Below are 17395 nucleotides of genomic sequence, written 5' to 3' on the forward strand. Positions count from 1 at the left end.
CCTGGGATATTGCTCCAGGTTTGTCCTCGATTATGAAAACAAACATTTTGTGCAGTGCCAGCTTTTGTATTTGGGAAGGGGAAGAAGCATTTATCTGTATCTCCTTTCCTTCTACACCCCAATAAAATAGGTCTTTGGCTAAGGTGGATTTTGAAGTGAAGCCCTATGAAGCTGGGAGGAGCAGTTCCATTCTTTCTTGCTAGCTGGACAAGTGTGTTTATGTTCAATGAAATCTTTGCCCTTGGGCTTAGCCCAAGTTCAAGAGTTAGTCAAAAATAAAACCCAACCCTCCTAAATAAACAAAAATACACCCCCCTGCAAGCACTAACTTTCCATTTCACCGTGCTTTACACAGCCCCCCTACCCTTAAACCTGTGAGTGTTCGGGTGCTGCTGCTGCCCCTGCTCGGGGCTGGTGGAGGCGTGTGGAAGTTCCCCGACACCTCCCCCCGCTTTTCCCCCGCTCACCTTGAGGAGCCGCCGCTATCTAACGGGCGCGGAGGAGCGGAGCCCGGCCCCAGGGCGGACCGTTACCCGCCCACAACCCCGGCGGGGACGGGGTCAGGGCGCTGACAGGCCGCGCCGCCCGCCCCCGCCATCTTAGGCCGCTAAGCAGCGGGAGGGGGCGGCGGGCTCGCGGCGGGGCGCCTCGCCACCTGAGGGGATGGCGGCGGCGGGCATGGCGGCTTGGACGTGGCTGCTGCGGGCCCCCACCGCCACCGAGCTGCTGCTGGCGGCCCTGTGCTGGCTGAGCTGCTACTGGCTGCTGCGGCGGCCGCGGGCGCCGCCGGGGCTGCCGCCGGGCCCGGAGCCCTGGCCGCTGGTGGGCAACTTCGCCTTCGCGCTGCTGCCCCCGCCGCTGCTGCGGAGGTGGGCAGTGGAGGTGAGGGGAGGTGGCCGGGGCTGCCCCGCCTTTTCCCCCCACGTCTTCCTCACCGGTCTCACCAAGCTGTACGGCGGCGTCTTCCGGCTATTCGTGGGTAGCCGTCCCTTCATCGTCCTCAACACCTTCGGAGCGGTGCGGGAGGCGCTGGTGCAGAAGGCGGAGGTGTTCAGCGACCGGCCCTCCGTCCCCATCGTCCTCATGATCACCCGCAAGAAGGGTAAGCGGGGCCGGCGGGCTGCTGGGGGGGCTGGCCGGGGAAGGTTAATGGACTGCCAGGGCCGTACTTGTCAAGAGCCCGGAGCTGGACCTGTTCGTTTTTGTGGCTTCTCTACCGTTCGCTTACTTTGCGCTAATGGTGCGTGTGCCTTGCCCTGCTGGTGACAGCCTGCAGGGAGAAACGCGCCCTTCCTACCTTTAGATGAACGTCCAGCATCCGTGCGAGCTTCGCCGCGCCACGCTGTGGTGCGCACCGCAGGCGACAGCACGACACTGAAACGCCCGACCCCTTTAGCTCTGGTTGCTGTGGAGGGGATGGCGTTTGTGCACGCACTCATGGGACACCTAGTCTGTCACCTCGGGGCTTTCTGATTGTCGCTGTGTCAGGAGGAGACATTTCGAATGCTTTGGCAGCAGTATGAAACTGTGTGGTTCCCCAGTGCTCGCCAAGGTAACGGTGGCTAAGATTAGGCTCCTCAGAGTCCTGTAGCTTTGCAGTCTGCACTGCCTGCATGCCGGCTACCGAGACGTTTCCAGGTGTGTTATTCTGCTTGCCAAAACTTACTGAGCATATTTGTTTTGTTGGATTTTTTTAATAGGTCGAAGGAGAGTTCACTAGGTTTCACAAAAAAAAGGGCATGAGGAGTTCAAACACATGATGGCAAATTCACGGTTAGCACTTCTGTGTGTTTGGCCTTTAGGGTCATTACAGGGTCTCAGTGTTTGTGGAAAACTGCCTTCCGCTGTCCATTTAGGAGGTACAGCCCGGGAGGCTTGTTAATGTGCCGCACTGTATTGTGAAACTTGTTTACCTTCTCAAGGCCTGGCAAATCTATTGGTTAAGTGCCTGAAACTTTTATCTTCAATTTTTTACTGTACCAGTGTTACCCCAGTAAGGATAAAAGGAAAGGGGTGGACCTAGATTGTGTTTGTTAAACAGCAATTGGGTACTGTTGCTCTAATTGGTTTAAAGGATAAAAAATAAATTATTAATGGTATTGGTTTAATTATATTGGTCGGGGACATCTTACTGGCATGTTGTAATAGTGTGTGAATATTTTTAGGTGCAGTACATTCAGCAAGGACTGGGAGGAAACTTAAACTTGGGGTTCAGACTTAAAAGGGGTAGATTTAGGTAAGATGTAAGGAAGAAATTCTTTACTGTGCTAGTGATGAGCCACTGGCACAGGTTACCCAAAGAAGCTGTGGCCGCCCCATCCCTGGCAGTGTTCAAAGCCAGGCTGGATGGGGCTTGGAGAAATGTGGTCTAGTGGAAGGCGTCCCTGCCTGTGGCAGGGGGGGTTGGAACTAGATGAGTTTAAGGTCCCCTCCAACCCAAACCACTCTTTGATTCTATGAGCAGTTAGATGTTAGATCACTTTTAGCAGTGCTGTAAAACTGCATATTAAGGCTTGTGGTGTATTTCTTTCTCCTGGAATGCTGTGAATTTTGTGTGTTTCTTGGTTTCTGCAGACAGGTCTCAGGCTTTTCTGAGCACAGTGACACAAGAGGAGACAGGGCATTTAGCACCTTCCGCCGTTGGTGGATGCTCCAGGGGAGCTGAAAGTGTCAGGAGCCTGTTGTCTGGAGCATTCTGCAACCAAGTGCTGGGACTGTACCTGTCTGCATTGTACTGTGTGGTGGCAGGGACATTATATTGCCTTACATTTAGTTTTAGCTGGGAGGTCATCATAGGAATGAGGACTGTTACATTGCCCAGTATGTTAGCTGGTGCAACCAGATGAATTCCTGCAGGTGTGAGACTATTGTAGAATTAACCACAAATTCCCTTTGTGTATTCTGACTACACAAAGGGACAGGTCAGTGACTATGGGCAGTGTGGGCCTGCCTGGCCTCCACACAAGGAGGTTCTCTAAAAGCCACTGGAAGTCACAGCTGCTCTCAGTAGCCTGGCTTGGATTTAGTGGTAGCGTGTAGGAGAGGACCGAACCTCTGCAGTGCTGCATTTGTGGTACTGGGAAGACAGTTGCTGCAGAACCAGTGAGGTCAGAGGTGAGCAATAGGTTTTCTGAAAGCTTTGTGTTTTCTTCCTTTTTCTGTGCTATAGGTACAATATACCTCAGTTTTCAGATATTGTCCATAAGAGCTATGTGCTAGCGAGTCTTTCTTCTTGTGTGTGGTTCATTGTGGAGGACGTGGCTGGGTTACAGCACTCAAACTGGAGGCCTCTTATGTTTGGTCTGTGAACCTCGTATGCTTAGTTTCAGGAGTTCATGGGTGAGACTTTGCTATAGATCAGGGCAGTGACAGTTGTGTTTGTGCTAGGAAAAAAAAACAAGAGAAGTGGATTGATTGTGTAGCTTTAGATCTGCCCCAACTTGGCTACTACAATGCTGGGATTCAGCAAGCGTCCATTTTGGATTCCCGCATATTCATTCTGTAAACAAACTACCTGGTGTAAACTTCGGGAGCTGTTTTCTTCTAAGCTACGTTTTCTGTTGTAATTTTGTCTTTACCCTGAGCTGGCATGCGAAGTATGTTAGAGAAGAAAGAAGGGCTTATCTCAGCTGTGTGTGGCTGTGTTGTGTGCAAGATGCAGATAAAATATTGTGCACGGGGGAGAGCAAGTAGGAGTATCAGAAATGGCAAATACTGCATTTCAACAACTGAGTAGCTGCCTTAGCTGGATGGAAAGTGTGGTGAAAGCTTTAAGGAGAAGGTAGAAGTCAATTATTAATTGAAGGATTCTGCACATATGCCTGCAGAAAGAGAAATACTACATGGGGGAAGTAGGTTTTTTGTATTTTTGTTTTAGTAAAACTTTTTTCTATTCTATATCTGTGAGACGTGGCAAAGACTCAGTTGTAGAGTGGATGGTGCTTGAGTGGTTGTCTGCCTTTATAGTCCTGCCCTGTGTACATCCAGATGTGGACATCGGACAATACAGAAGTTAAATGTTATTAAATGTCATGAATTCTGTGTTTGTAAATGTTTCCAGTATTGCAGCAACACTAAAGCTAGCAGAAAGAAATTTGGGGGGAGGAAAAGAGGGGAAATAAAACAAATTTTCTATTTTTCTCTGTGTGTGTTGTACTGACAGGTTTTCATTACCAGTTCATAGAATTAGCCCTGTGTAATAAGCATGAAATCCTGGTTGTTCTGAGTTCATGGTGCTTCAGAATTTATTATTGTATTCTTTTCAGGTTGGGTTTTTGTTGTTGTTGTTGTTTTGAGGTTTTTGTTTGTTGTTTGTTGATGTTGTTTTGTTTTTTTTAAAAAATACAGTTGCCTGTGTTGGGCATGTTGACTTTTCAGAGATTTTCTTCAAAAACAGTGAACTGCTATTTCATTACTACTGCCTGGCAGTGATCCAGTTAAGAGTTTTCTTTCTTATCTCATCTCTTGTTATTCTAACTTTATGCTCTTCTTCCTCCTTAATGTGTCTCCTGTTTATTCTTTCCTAGTTTGCAAATCAGTTATTAGTATTCTGCAGTCTGGGGGTTCTGGGCTTCAGAAGACATCATGCCATTCAGCTATGCCTCATGCGGTACTGCTGGAGAGACTGTTTGCTGGAAGGTTTGTTGTTGTCAGCCTTCCCAGGTGGCTGCAGGTGTCTTCTTTACATTCAAGACAACAGGATCCTCTGTTTTGATCCTAAAACTAGTTTTCCTAATGACAGAAAGGGGAAGAGATTGTGGATGTATAGTCTGTTCTGTAGATACTTGTTGTGGGATAGAAATAGTGATAATGTTATTTCAATAAATCCTCAATTTCCCCACCCCAGCCACAAACCCTGAAAACCCAAGTTGGTTCTTGGCCAAATTCAGCCCTAAATAACCCTGTTTTTTCACCTACCTTACTTGAGGACACCAGTGCTATCAGGAAACATCACTTGAGAAAGGGAATATGTAAAGATTTTAGTTCTGTTTTTAAAGTGCCAGGGAGTAGACATTTCAGTAGGTTTCCCACAGATTATCTTCACAGGGAAGAGGAAGTTCAGCTGATTCTGACTCATAATGTTCTGCTTATTTTGTTTAGGACTTTTGAACCTAGGTCATGTGTTTGTATTCTTTAGTCTGTTGTTGCTACTATGAGTAGTTAATGTAATCAGGAAATCTGGCTGGAAAGTTTACCAGATTTATGTTATGCTGAACTGTTTATACCTTTGGAATTACAGACCTTTGTGAGTATAGTTATCTCATTTACATATCTATAGATTTATGTTGCTAGCCATAGACATCTTATTTGTTCAGTCTGCTTTTTGCATTAGGGGCTATGAACATTAAGTTGTAATAGAAATGTAGATGATGTTAAGTATCGAAACATGGCTCATCTTTCTGTTGCTGATTTCTTGTGGCCATTTCTCTTTATTTCTTTTGAATTTAACAGTAAGATTTGCAGTTGACAGAAGAATTGATGTTGCTTTTATAGAGTAACTTCTTATTTCCAGAAAAAAAACATACATGGCATCGCTTTACCAGAAGAATAAGATCAGAACTACCCTGTAGTCTGATGACTAAACTTTCTCAGGTTAATCATGAAGCCTGGGAACAGCTCTGATAACACCGATGTTTTTAGTTGTTGCTAAGTAATGTTTATGCTGACCAAGGACTTTCTGAGTCTCGCGCTCTGCCAGGGAGGAGGGGAAGCCGGGAGGAAGCAGAGACAGGACACCTGACCCAAACTAACCAAAGGGGTATTCCATACCACAGCACATCATGCCCAGTATGTAAGATGGGGGCAGTTACCTGGAAGGGCTAGATCACTGATCGGGTTGGGCTGGGTATCAGTCGACGGGTGGTGAAAGGTTGTATTCTCTTCCCTTGTTATTTCCCTTATCATTATTATTGTTGGTGGTAGCAGCAGTGGTTTGTGTTATGCCTTAGTTACCGGACTGTTCTTAGCTCAACCCATGGGAGTTACATTCTTTCTATTCTCCTCCCCATCCCTCCTGGAGCAGGGGGAGGAAGGAAAAGGGGGGCAGTGAGAGAGCGGCTGTGTGGTTCTGAGTTACTGGCTGGGCTTAAACCACAACTTGTTAGAAATAACAAGTTGTGTATTTTGTTATGCTGTGGTATCTTTGGTGTTGTCTGTTAATTCAACAAAAGAGCAATTTTTATACTTGAAGCTAAGGGATTTAATTTTAATGGTGTTTCATAATAACACAATCATGCAGAACAGGCGCCTAGAGGCATCAAAAATGTCAAGATGCAAATCAAGCAGGATTTTGCCAAGTGGCTCTAAACCTGTTGTCGCCTTCCCAGGTTGTCTGCAGCATGCATATCCTGTATTTTGTTTATCACAAAATCACAGAATGGTTTGGATTGGAAGGAGCCTTAAAGATCATTCAGTTCCAACCTCCCTGCCGTGGGCAGGGACACCTTCCACTAGATCAGATTGGTCAAAGCCCCATCGAGACAGCTCTTGACCATTTGAACACTTTGTAAGCTGAAGAAAAACCTTGCTTGTAATAGAAATAGGTACATAGGCAAAAACTATTGAGAATTTTGCATAGTGTGAAGGGGAAATTAAATGAAAACCAGTTTCTGTTTTAGTATCATCTGTTCTGCCTTGCTGAAGGAATTTGTGTTTCAGGACATTGAGGGGAAAAGGCTGTAGCTAGCATATGTCCCAGAGTGCCAGTTCCTACAAAATTGCCATCATTTGTAATAATGATGTAATAAATTGTGATAAATTGGTAATAAAGCATTTACAGTGGCTTTTCTCTGTTTATTAGTGTCTTGCAAAGACTAGTAAAAATATTGATGTAACTGTTACATTAATTTCATTTGTTGGAAAAAAGAGAGGCAGGATTTCCCAAAGCTATTATAAAGAACCTTGTGGTCTTCCTTTAGCTCCTAGGTTGGGATAGATTTGCTGTGATTTCTTTCCCCCTGTTCTGGTGCTTGGGTTGCAGGCTTGTCTAACTAATTCTTGAAAATAGAACATTTTGGTTTCAGACTCTCCCTTTGTCTTCCAGGTGTTATTTTTGCACCTTACGGCCCTGTCTGGAAGCAACAGAGGAAATTCTCTCTTTCAACATTGCGTCATTTTGGAGTAGGAAGACTCAGCTTAGAGCCAAAAATCATTGAGGAGCTGAAGTTTATAAAGGAGGAAATGCTGAAGCATGGAAAGGATTCATTTAATCCCTTTCCAATAATTCGTAATGCAGTATCCAATGTTATCTGTTCCATGGCCTTTGGCAGGCGTTTTAACTATGAAGATACTGAGTTCAAGACAATGCTAAAGAACATGGCCCGTGCCCTAGAGCTAAGTGTGAACCGCTATATGATCCTGGTCAATATCTGCCCTTGGCTGTACTACCTTCCCTTTGGGCCTTTCTGGGAGCTTAGGAAAACAGAATTAGATATTACTGCTTTTCTAAAGAAAATAATTGCACAGCACAGGGATACACTGGATGCAGCAAATCCCAGGGACTTCATTGATATGTACTTCATCCATGCAGAAGAAGAAAAAAACAACAAGGAGAGCAGTTTTAATGAAGACTACCTGTTTTTTATCATTGGTGACCTCTTCATCGCAGGCACAGACACTACTTCAAACACATTACTGTGGTGCCTGCTCTACATGTCTCTCTACCCAGAAGTACAAGGTAAGACTATTTGTATTCTGGGTGTTTTATTCCAGACTGTAAAACTCTAGATGGATGTTCAGAAACAGAAGCAAACAGCAGCAGTAGAGAAGTCATTTGGAGTGCAAATAGTGTATGTGTAATGTGAAAGGTTGGTATGTAATCAGATGTCTTCTATCCTGCTCTGCTATGATCATCTCTAGCTTAGCACTATATATTAACTATCCAGATGGCACTTTAGTCTATCAATTTTTTCTGGTTTGTGACAATTTTTCCCAAGCAATTCCAGGGAGCCTTAGCATATTTCAAAAACTTTGTCAGTTTTGGCATTCCAGGCCTATAGTAATGATATATGAGAGATATCGAGTGGTTAAAGTCTGCTTTTGTGCATCTGTGATCAGGGAGGTTCTTGAGCTTATTGACAGAGCCTGGAGAAGTGAAACACAACCCACTGTAAAGGGAAATCAAATTAGAGACAGCTTAAGTAAATTGGACTAACACAAGTCCATGGCAACATCTGGTCAATGTCATTGCAAGGTCTCTCCCCATCAGTCTTGAGCAGTCTTGGCATTTGGGTAGGATGCTTGTGACAGCAGGTGAAGACACATGGAGCACGTGGCCCCAGAGGAGAAGCAGAGGGATCTGGGCTTGTTCAGTGTTATTGAAAGATGACTGAGGGGAGACCTTATGCTGCCTACAGCTACCCGATCAGAAGATGCTAGGAAGATGATGGCAGTCTCCTCTGACGTGTGAAGTGGAGGGAAGAGAAGCAGCAGAGACAATCTAGAATAAGCAAATTTCTGATTTTTAGGGAAAAAAAACCTAACTCTGCTCTGTGAAGAGAGCCTGGAGTACAACAGGTTGCCTTGATGCTTAACAGAATCCCCAGCTTTGGAAGTGTTCAAAACTCAGTGGGGTATGACCCCGAGTAGTCTGATCTACCCTCAGAGTTGAATCTAATTTGGAAGATGACTGTGTTTTGAGTAATAGTTTAGATCAGATGACCTCCAGAGGTTCCTTGCAAAACAGATATTTGATGGTGCTATGATCTGGTTACTGTTTGTAATAGAGTTCTAGAAAATTAATTTTAGATTTTAGTGGATATAAAAAAAAAATACCAGTAGTGTTGGAGGTGTTGCAATATTAAAATAGTAGTTGCTAGCGTTGTGTTCGGGACTTCTTAGGATAAATTCCCATTGCCAAAGACTTACAATTCATTTTGGTTAAATATTTTTCTATATTGAGTCTTGTTACAGTACATGTGGTTGCAAAGCCAGTGTTGTGGGTTTGTGGGATTTTTATAGTACTGTTTAGCAAATTTAGATGGTTGGATTTAAGAAAAACAAAGCAATTTGATTTATTCATTTATTATCAGCTTTTCCTGAAGTGCTGCATAGCAACTGATTTCCACTAGAAAGATTGTTGGGTATATGCTGACTAGAAACCTTGAGCAGATTCTACTTAGGCAATTCTACCTCAGTTTACAGTAGTGAAACATTTCCCTAAGAGACCACTGCTTTGCCCAAGCTTGTTGCTAGCCTGGAGTGGGGAAGCGTAAGCCTCAAGTTATCCAAGAACACTATAAACCTGGAATACTTCTATCAAGTATTCAACGTTTTGAGGTTTTCATGTGCTGTGGTTGCTTTGCAAATAAGCAAATAGATAACTTGTTTACCTGTCTGTCTGGAATAATCTCTTTAAATAGGTCAAGTTCATAGTTTATTGCACAAAGTCAACCAAATTGTTGAGCAAAGGTTGCAAAATAGGGCATCGGTTCAGTACATGCGAGAGAGAGTCCACTGGGGACAAATGTAAAATAAAGTTTTATTGCATAGACTTATTCTTCTGTTTTTAATGGTTGTGTGTTATCACTGCTTGACTTGATATGCAGATACATGAATCAGATATATTCTGAATGACTCAAATGAGATTAGAAGAGTTTGGGGCTGGGAGGGTTTAACCCCTTTCTCTACTGCCTGGTACTGTACATGTATGTGTTCATCAGTTTTTGCTCTTGTGCTGATCTCTAAGTTTTATCGCTTCTCTCTGATTTCACTTTTCCTTGTGCTGTGGCTATTGTTGAGCAACATAAAAATAGGCTCAGTAGTCCAGAGTATATCACTTAGCTATGTAGTGTGGTTCTCTTACACCTAGTATCCCATTCTGTATATATCCTGATTGCCTGGGAGTCACGTATGGGCCTCTTTTTTTATTTTTTATTTTTCCCCCCTGGTAGCATGTTTCTTCTATCCTGTAAAGGAAATACCTGAATTGCATAGCTCTTAGCATAGCAAATGTTGCAGACATGGAAGGGCAAATGAAGGGCCATCAGGTTAAAAATGGAAAGGATGTATTTGTCTGTGGAAGCCAGTTTTGCTTTTTACATGGAAAAAGAGAAGGGGTGTGTGTGCACATGGGTGCATATAGGGAGGCAGCGGGGAGTATTTGGTTTGGTCTGTTCTCTGACTTCATTTTGGTCTGTGACTTCTGAAGATCAGTGTGATTTTAAAATACATGAAAGGCAGTGGAGCGGTTCAATTAACACAGTTAGCAGAGAACTCTTGAAGTCTGCGTTTCTGCAGTTGGTAATGCGAGCAGCGATTTAACTGCTTTCTGTATAGTTCCACCTATCTTTAGAAACTCCAAAGAAACGTTGTTCAGGATAAAATGCTGGTGTGACATTTGACGTGAGACACTCTCCTTTATCTTTATTTTATTTTTTTTAACAATAAACTTTACTCATTTAATTTGCTGTGGACATGCATACTTGAAAACAAGGCCATAATGTATCCTTTTAAAAAGTAGCGAAATCCCACAGAGAAGGTCCTCAAGAGCCACCACCAAGGTACTTTTTTACTCTGTGTTCCTCGTATGAAGACCTGTTTTCTTAGCAAACCCAGCAGGTGGCAGCAACTGTTCACTGAACACAGTTTGTACAATATAGAATCATAGAATAGTTTGGGTTGGAAGGGACCTTCAAAGGTCATCTAGTCCAACCCCCCTGCAATGAGCAGGGACATCTTCAACTAGATCAGGTTGCCCAAAACCACATGCAGCCTGGACCTGACACTTATTTCTGAATGTTTCTCTGAAACAGACACTTCTTTCTTTGCATTGAGCTTTTTTTATTTAATCTTGAATCAGTGCTAAGGAGAGAAAATAGCAAAAAACTCAGAGTATCAGCAGCCTGGATCTTGGAAAAGGCAAACAGGACAACCACAAAATACGATATCAAGGGTGAAAAATGAAAACTTTTGACAAAAGGTTAATTTTGAAGTCTCCTCTTTCAAAATCGTCTTTCTGTGTAGCCAGATTCCAAGTTACCTGGAAGAAAAGGCATGTCATCCTATACATGAGTGAAGCAAATGTTGCATCTTGGAAACTTCTGTGAAGAAAATGACTTTTATGCTGACTGTTGGGTGAGATGAAAGGGACAAACACGTCTTCTGACACATTGTGCCTCACATAAACAAGAGGAGAGATAAGCTCATTAACTTCTGTTTTTCCTCTGCAGAAGGGCTGTGTGGGGTAAAGGGCATCAGCTGCTGCATTTTGGGGGAACTGGGAAATGGCTGTTCTGTGAGTTTAGAGTTTAGGTTCTGTGAATAGAAAGTAGGAAACAGCAAGAACAAGTCAAATGTTAGTGTAAGCTTCAATGCTTGCAGTAACAGCATCAGAATTCCTGCTTCAGAATGAAGTATCTAAAGCAGCTGCAAGGAAAGCTTTCCCATCTCTTCACCTCCTTTCCGGGTTCTAAGAACTGGATCTCCCCAGGGACAGCCCAGGCATGCACTGCCTGCAGTCTGGTTTTGTTCATTTTTTCAATGCAGACCAGAAGCTTGATGTTTTCACCATTCAAACTACTGTGTAGTTGAACTAAGATTATTAATACACTTGGAACTAGAACAGAAATTCTCCTGTACTTTTCCAATACAGAGGTGCAAGCAATGTCTGTCATCTCAGTGGCTTTATTCTTGACAGTTGTCAAGATTGCGCTTTGTTGTTTTGTTTTCAGCTGACTCTGTTCTTAAGGCTTATGTTGGTGTAGTTATTTCAGCCAGGGATCATGTGTCTTGTAGTCATAGGCAAATGAAATTGAGATGATGTCTTCTCACATGTTGTGTGTATTTTTTATACTTTTTTTATTTTCTCGCTCCCTTTGAATAGAGAAGGTTCATGCAGAAATTGAAGCAGTTCTAGGACGTGACAAAGTTCCTTCTCTTACCCACAAGGCTCAAATGCCCTTCACAGAGGCAACCATTATGGAAGTGCAGAGGATGACTGCGGTTGTTCCCCTTTCTATTCCTCGAATGGCCTCAGAAACCGCTGGTAAGCGTTTCTAGAGACTTACTAATGCTGTGTTTCTTTGGTGGTCTTTGGTCTGATGGGACCTCTAGTGAGAATTTACAAAGACCTCATTTATGTATTAGACATGTAACCCATGTATGTAAAATGCCATTTATAGAGAGTAGGTGGTCTTTGGTCTGATGGGACCTCTAGTGAGAATTTACAAAGACCTCATTTATGTATTAGACATGTAACCCATGTATGTAAAATGCCATTTATAGAGAGTAGGTGGCCTTGAGATACTCCTCTATTTAAGCAGCATGTCTGATCTAACATCCAGAAGCATTCTAATTTAGAGCAATTTCTTTTGTGAGGGTCAGCTTGTGTTGACTGTTGTGCCTAGTGGTCGCTGAGACTCCACTTCTGTACCTGAAACAGCGGAGTTGGTTTTGGCCATCTGACACATCAAGGTCTGAAAACATCAATTCGGAGCAGTTGATTTGCTAAAGCTTGAAAGGATTATACCATTGAGCTCCACATCTACAGGAAACAATAATAAATATCCTTTTCCAAGTCATCTTGTTGGCAATATGTTTTCATTAAATGACTCACAGGCTTAAGCGAGTGAGAGGTAGCAATACTTGGCTTTCAAACCCAGTACTGCATTGATCTGCTTTTAAAATGTTTTGGCTTGCAGGACAGTGAGGTGCAGCAAGCTGAAATGAGATGAGTCACTTCAAAACTCTTTTGCAGTAAGAGTTCAAAACCTATTCTTTTTCTTTACTTCTACCTTTGCTGTGGTGGGGTTCTGTGACAGCACAAGAACAGGAGGAGACTGCGTCACAGTACTTTGATGCAGCAGCTAATTTCTAATGATCACTGCTGCCTTTTCCCCACAGGGAGCTCTCGTATAACAAAATACCTTTCCAGCTGCTCTGGCCTGCATGATTTTGACTCAAGTAGGCTAGCATAGACCAACTTTGCTTTAAGCTCCTTGCTACATCTGCAGCCCATAGTTAGGGATCAGTGTTGGTTTTTGTGACACCTTCAAGTCATCTTTTTGGTAGTATAAGTCTCCCATGTTTACTTCTAGCATCTTGTTAGATCCTCTGTCTCTATGCTTTTGTTTAAAGTGCTGCAGGGATATACTATTCCTAAGGGCAGTGTGATAGTGCCCAACTTGTGGTCAGTACACAGAGATCCTAACATTTGGGAGAAACCAGATGAATTTCAACCATCAAGATTTCTGGATGAAAATGGCCAACTAATTAAGAAAGAGGCTTTCATTCCTTTTGGAATGGGTAAGATATCCACATCCAGTCAGTAGCTGTTTGGGGAGGCGGTGGTGTTTCAAGTGTAGGGCCTTGGAGACGTGAGATGTAAAAGTTGTGCATAGGACCAGTTGCAGAAGTTGTTTTACTATTACAGTTAGTGGCTTGCAGGATGGGTTGGGTTCCTCAAGTCTCCAGTTGCCAGGCAGAAATGAGAAATTATGAATTCTCACTTGATAATACTTCTGCTGCTAACATGAAGCAGTACAGCTGAGCATGGCGTATATTCAAATATGGGAGACCAAAGCTTCAGAGTTCATAGCTTGATAGTTGCTTGAGCTTTTTTGTGTTTGGACTATACTAGCATAGGAATTGCATGCATATTAACAAATGGATCAAGAGTATAAGACCAGTAATATGTCTCTTCTAACTGTTCTTTAGGTAAACGTGTGTGCATGGGAGAGCAGTTGGCAAAAATGGAGCTGTTCTTAATTTTTGCAAGTCTAATGCAAAGCTTTACGTTTTTGTACCCTGAAAATGCTGCAAAGCCATCTATGGATGGAAGATTTGGTCTAACGTTAGCTCCATGCCCATTCAACATAATAGCTTTGAAGAAATGATACAACATCAAAAAAGATTACACAAAGAAATACTGCACTTTTAAAATCCAGCTTTATTTTGTTTCCAGTTTGTTTTGTTACTTTCTTCCCAGAAAAACACCAACTGCATAGGCTTTCATAGTCAGTGAGAATGATCCATTTGCACTTCTGGAAAGAGAAGATTTTTTTTGGCTGCTGTTGCATTCCACAAACAAACAACGGCATCGTTTGCAATTTGATATTAAAACTAGCTGGGCTTAACCCCTCTGTCTATAAGCTCTTACTGTCAGTTTGTCAAATGTTAATTATGGAAGAATGGTCCAAAACATGTGTTGATGCTTTAGCAAGTAGCAATTTTTATTTTGGTAAAACCAGTACATAAGCATTTATTTTACCAAATGAGTGAAGGACATCATTTGATACCAAAAGGATTAACGAGTGAGAGGGTATTAGCATTTTCTGTGTAAAGAAGCATTATAACTGAGCTTAACTAATAGCAAATTGGTTTTGGAAATTACTAAATGACACTTCTTTTAACTTTGGAGGTTACTCCTTGCAAGTAACTCACAGGTTTAGATTGGATCTAATCAATGTGGATTCCTGGATCCAAACATTCTTGGTTATCAGTGCTCACTATGCAAGCAGGTACCAACTCTGAAAACTCAGGCTTGGAGGCCTAATGAATCTTTGAATATACCATGTTCTTAACATGAAAGCAGTGTGCAGCATCTGGATGCAGATGTTCTCTCTCAGAATATAAATGAGAGCAGATTTCTCTATCAGGAAACAGCAGAAGTCTGTACTCTCTGGTGCCAAGCAGATATTCCAGACATCTGTGCTGCCACTTCACATTTGTGGTTTTCCCCATGTCAGTAGTGGTTGCAGTGTGGCTGAGACCAACAGCCTGCTCATCAGGGAAAACTCTACGTGCATAATCCTGACGCTGAGGCTTGCACTTGTTTTTTTCACTTACAGGCAGTGTGAACAGTACTGCCACAACCTGTTTGGCTTTGGGAACTGGAGTTTTACTTCAAATATGGCATTAATATGGCACTGCACATGTGGGTTTTGCACTTTTAGGCATGGAACAGGAGAAATCTGACAAACTTGACATTTGAGTATAAAGACTTTATCTTTCATATGGAGTAGAAAGATCTGTAGTTCATACAGTGTTACTGTATCAGCACCTTACTCTTTTCACATGCAAAATTCTAGTTCTGTTCACTACTGTCAAACCAATTACCAAGGTGTTTCACAAGGGGGCATTCTGTCTTTTATTTGAAAGATCTTTCAAACATTGAAAGCGGTCTTTTGGGGGACTTGTGACAAATAACCTTTAAATAATTGTTCTTAATCATCTTTAAATCACTCTATATACATATTTTGATCTAGCAGTACTTCATATGACATGAAGTAAGTATGTATGTATTCTTTTAAGGAGATACATATTTTTTCCACCCCTCACTGAAGATCTAGAAAATATCTGCAGTCCTCCTAATGTCAAGTTTACAAGACTGGAATGTAAAGTGGAATTGGGAATTGCATAGCAGAAATTAAGCCTAAATTGTAAAGGAAGAATCGACTCTTCAGCTTTAAATTAACCTCTGGTTTTGTCACTTTTTAACTTGGAAGTTTTAAAAGCCAGGTAGTGCCTAGCAAGAACTGTAACATAGTCATTTTGAATTTAAATTAAGGTTTTCTGTTATGTGTTCTGAATAACATAGTGTCTTAATTTCTGGATGATGTGTTTGGTTGGTCAGGTACCCCACTATTTGTGTGACAACTTCCAGTTCATATATAGGCCAACTTTTGACTTTAGAGGTTAGCCCTTGCTCATGTTAAAACCTTTTCTTTGGGGTTTTCAAAAATGTCATATGTAGCATGGTAAAAGTTGAGGTTTGTGCCAATGCTACTAAACTTGCAGTAAGCACTGACAGTAATGGAGTAATAAGCACTTATTTCTTTAACTTTCTATTTTTCAATGAATAAATAGATTTTGTACAGTTGGGATTTTTGTCTGGAACTCCTTGAAATGTTGTATGCTTAATTGCGAAGCTAAAAGTAAGTGCTAATAATATTTATCTTTCTGTTGAAATGCCTCTTGCAGCAACTTGATGTGTGCAACTGATCGCTTATGTAAAATACGTGTCCTTTTAATTAATGAGGACACATTTGAAAAGCACTTTAGGCTTTTTTTACAGATTCCAAAGAAGGCACAATGCCCATAGTCCCCTAGGTGTGGAATTGTACATGACTGTGCTTGTTTTGCCTGCTGGATTTAGTTTAAAATGTCACCTTTGAAAACTATCCTTTCAAAATTATCCTTCTAGAAGTAGCACTTTGAGAATGTGGATTTTGGTGATACCTATCATCAAAATGCTGCACAGTGCGATGAGCTGAAACTACTGATGTGAAGGAGAAACCGTGTCGATGTCTGCCAGAATGCAGGATGCTTTTGGGAGTGACAATAAAGACCAGCCTTTCATGCCTTCCAGATGCACTGAAACTTTCACAGGATGCCATGAGAGTAGCTAAACAACAGCATAAAAGCAGTGAAACGTTTGTTGTTGTAAAAGTGTGTTACCATCTTTGGTAAGCTGTAAGTAAAGGTGGTAGCAAATTTGGGTTGTGTTTGTAAATGTAGCCTTCCCCTCCCTTTTTTGGGCAGAGGAAGCATCTCAAATGCCTTGTTGATAAAAATGTGTTTATATAAGTGAATGGCTATTTCTGAATGCTGAAAATGTCTTTATTTCTAAAACTGACTTCAGAATTTGCTTCAGTTTAATTTTATTTTTAATAAAGTAATTTCCAAGTAAGTTGTTTTAATGAATTCCGCTTGTGATGTTTGGTGTTTTACATCTTACAAAGAAAGCTTTTGAGTTAGAGGATGATACGAAATGTTTTGGATGAGGAGTGGAGAAGGTGGGAGAATAAAGTGGAACTGGGATAATACAATGCCAGGCATGTTATGTTCAAATGATAGAAAGAGTATGTTTCAAAACCACTGCTACTCAGAATAAAAGGAGAGGGAAGAGTAGAGGTGAGGAAGATAGAAGGGCAAATGAGCTGTCAGCAGGAGGAGATGCACAGTCTGAGGAACGATGTGGGAAAGAGTTTAAGTGTGATTTTGTTGGACTCCTGGTGTAGAGAGGGTCAGAGGAGGAAGCGGGTGCTCAGGGAGAGCTTGGGATGGGATGAAGATTGCCTCTGGCCTTGAGGGAGCCCGGGGAGAGGCAGAAGATGCTTGTGTGCAGAGAGGCAGAGAGGGCTGAGCTGGAGGCGATTGCAGTGCTGGTGTGTAGCAAGAACTGAGTGCTTGGAGCCACAACTGTGTGTGAAAATCCTGTCTTACACCCTGGAGTAGGTTGCAGGTACCTTGGCACAGTACTACGTATTTCTTCTAGGTAATTATGTTAATTACCCACTTAGCTGTCATTTATACCCAGGGAAAGGTAACTCTAAGTCCTTGGGTAAAGGTGGTTCCAGAGGCCACTTGCTGCTCCTGACTAATGTGCTGCTAGATGAGAGCGAGCGAGGAAAGGGGTGATTTTTTGCATCGCGCTCTTGATACAAAGTATAGGGAT

The 17395-nt window shown here is 42.3% G+C and overlaps 1 protein-coding gene across 1 annotated transcript; it reads left to right on the forward strand.

Annotated features, from left to right (window-relative positions):
• Window positions 1–569: 569 nt before the first annotated feature.
• Window positions 570–16641, forward strand: CYP2U1 (cytochrome P450 family 2 subfamily U member 1). The gene is made up of 5 exons (XM_080639257.1): window positions 570–1102; window positions 7043–7675; window positions 11822–11983; window positions 13075–13242; window positions 13654–16641. The coding sequence occupies exons 1-5, from the start codon at window positions 664–666 to the stop codon at window positions 13830–13832; spliced, it is 1581 nt and encodes a 526-aa protein (XP_080495383.1). The 5' UTR covers window positions 570–663; the 3' UTR covers window positions 13833–16641.
• Window positions 16642–17395: the final 754 nt, after the last annotated feature.

The sequence above is a fragment of the Psittacula echo genome (assembly GCF_963264785.1).
Source record: "Psittacula echo genome assembly, chromosome: 1".
NCBI lineage: Eukaryota > Metazoa > Chordata > Aves > Psittaciformes > Psittacidae > Psittacula > Psittacula echo.

Excerpts from the sequence above, each read along its gene's own strand:
- CYP2U1 (XM_080639257.1), top strand. The coding sequence starts at position 664 with ATGGCGGCGGCGGGCATGGCGGCTTGGACGTGGCTGCTGCGGGCCCCC. Across the intron at positions 1,103-7,042 it reads CATGATCACCCGCAAGAAGG|GTGTTATTTTTGCACCTTAC; the intron begins GTAAGCGGGGCC and ends TTTGTCTTCCAG. Across the intron at positions 7,676-11,821 it reads TCTCTACCCAGAAGTACAAG|AGAAGGTTCATGCAGAAATT; the intron begins GTAAGACTATTT and ends CCCTTTGAATAG.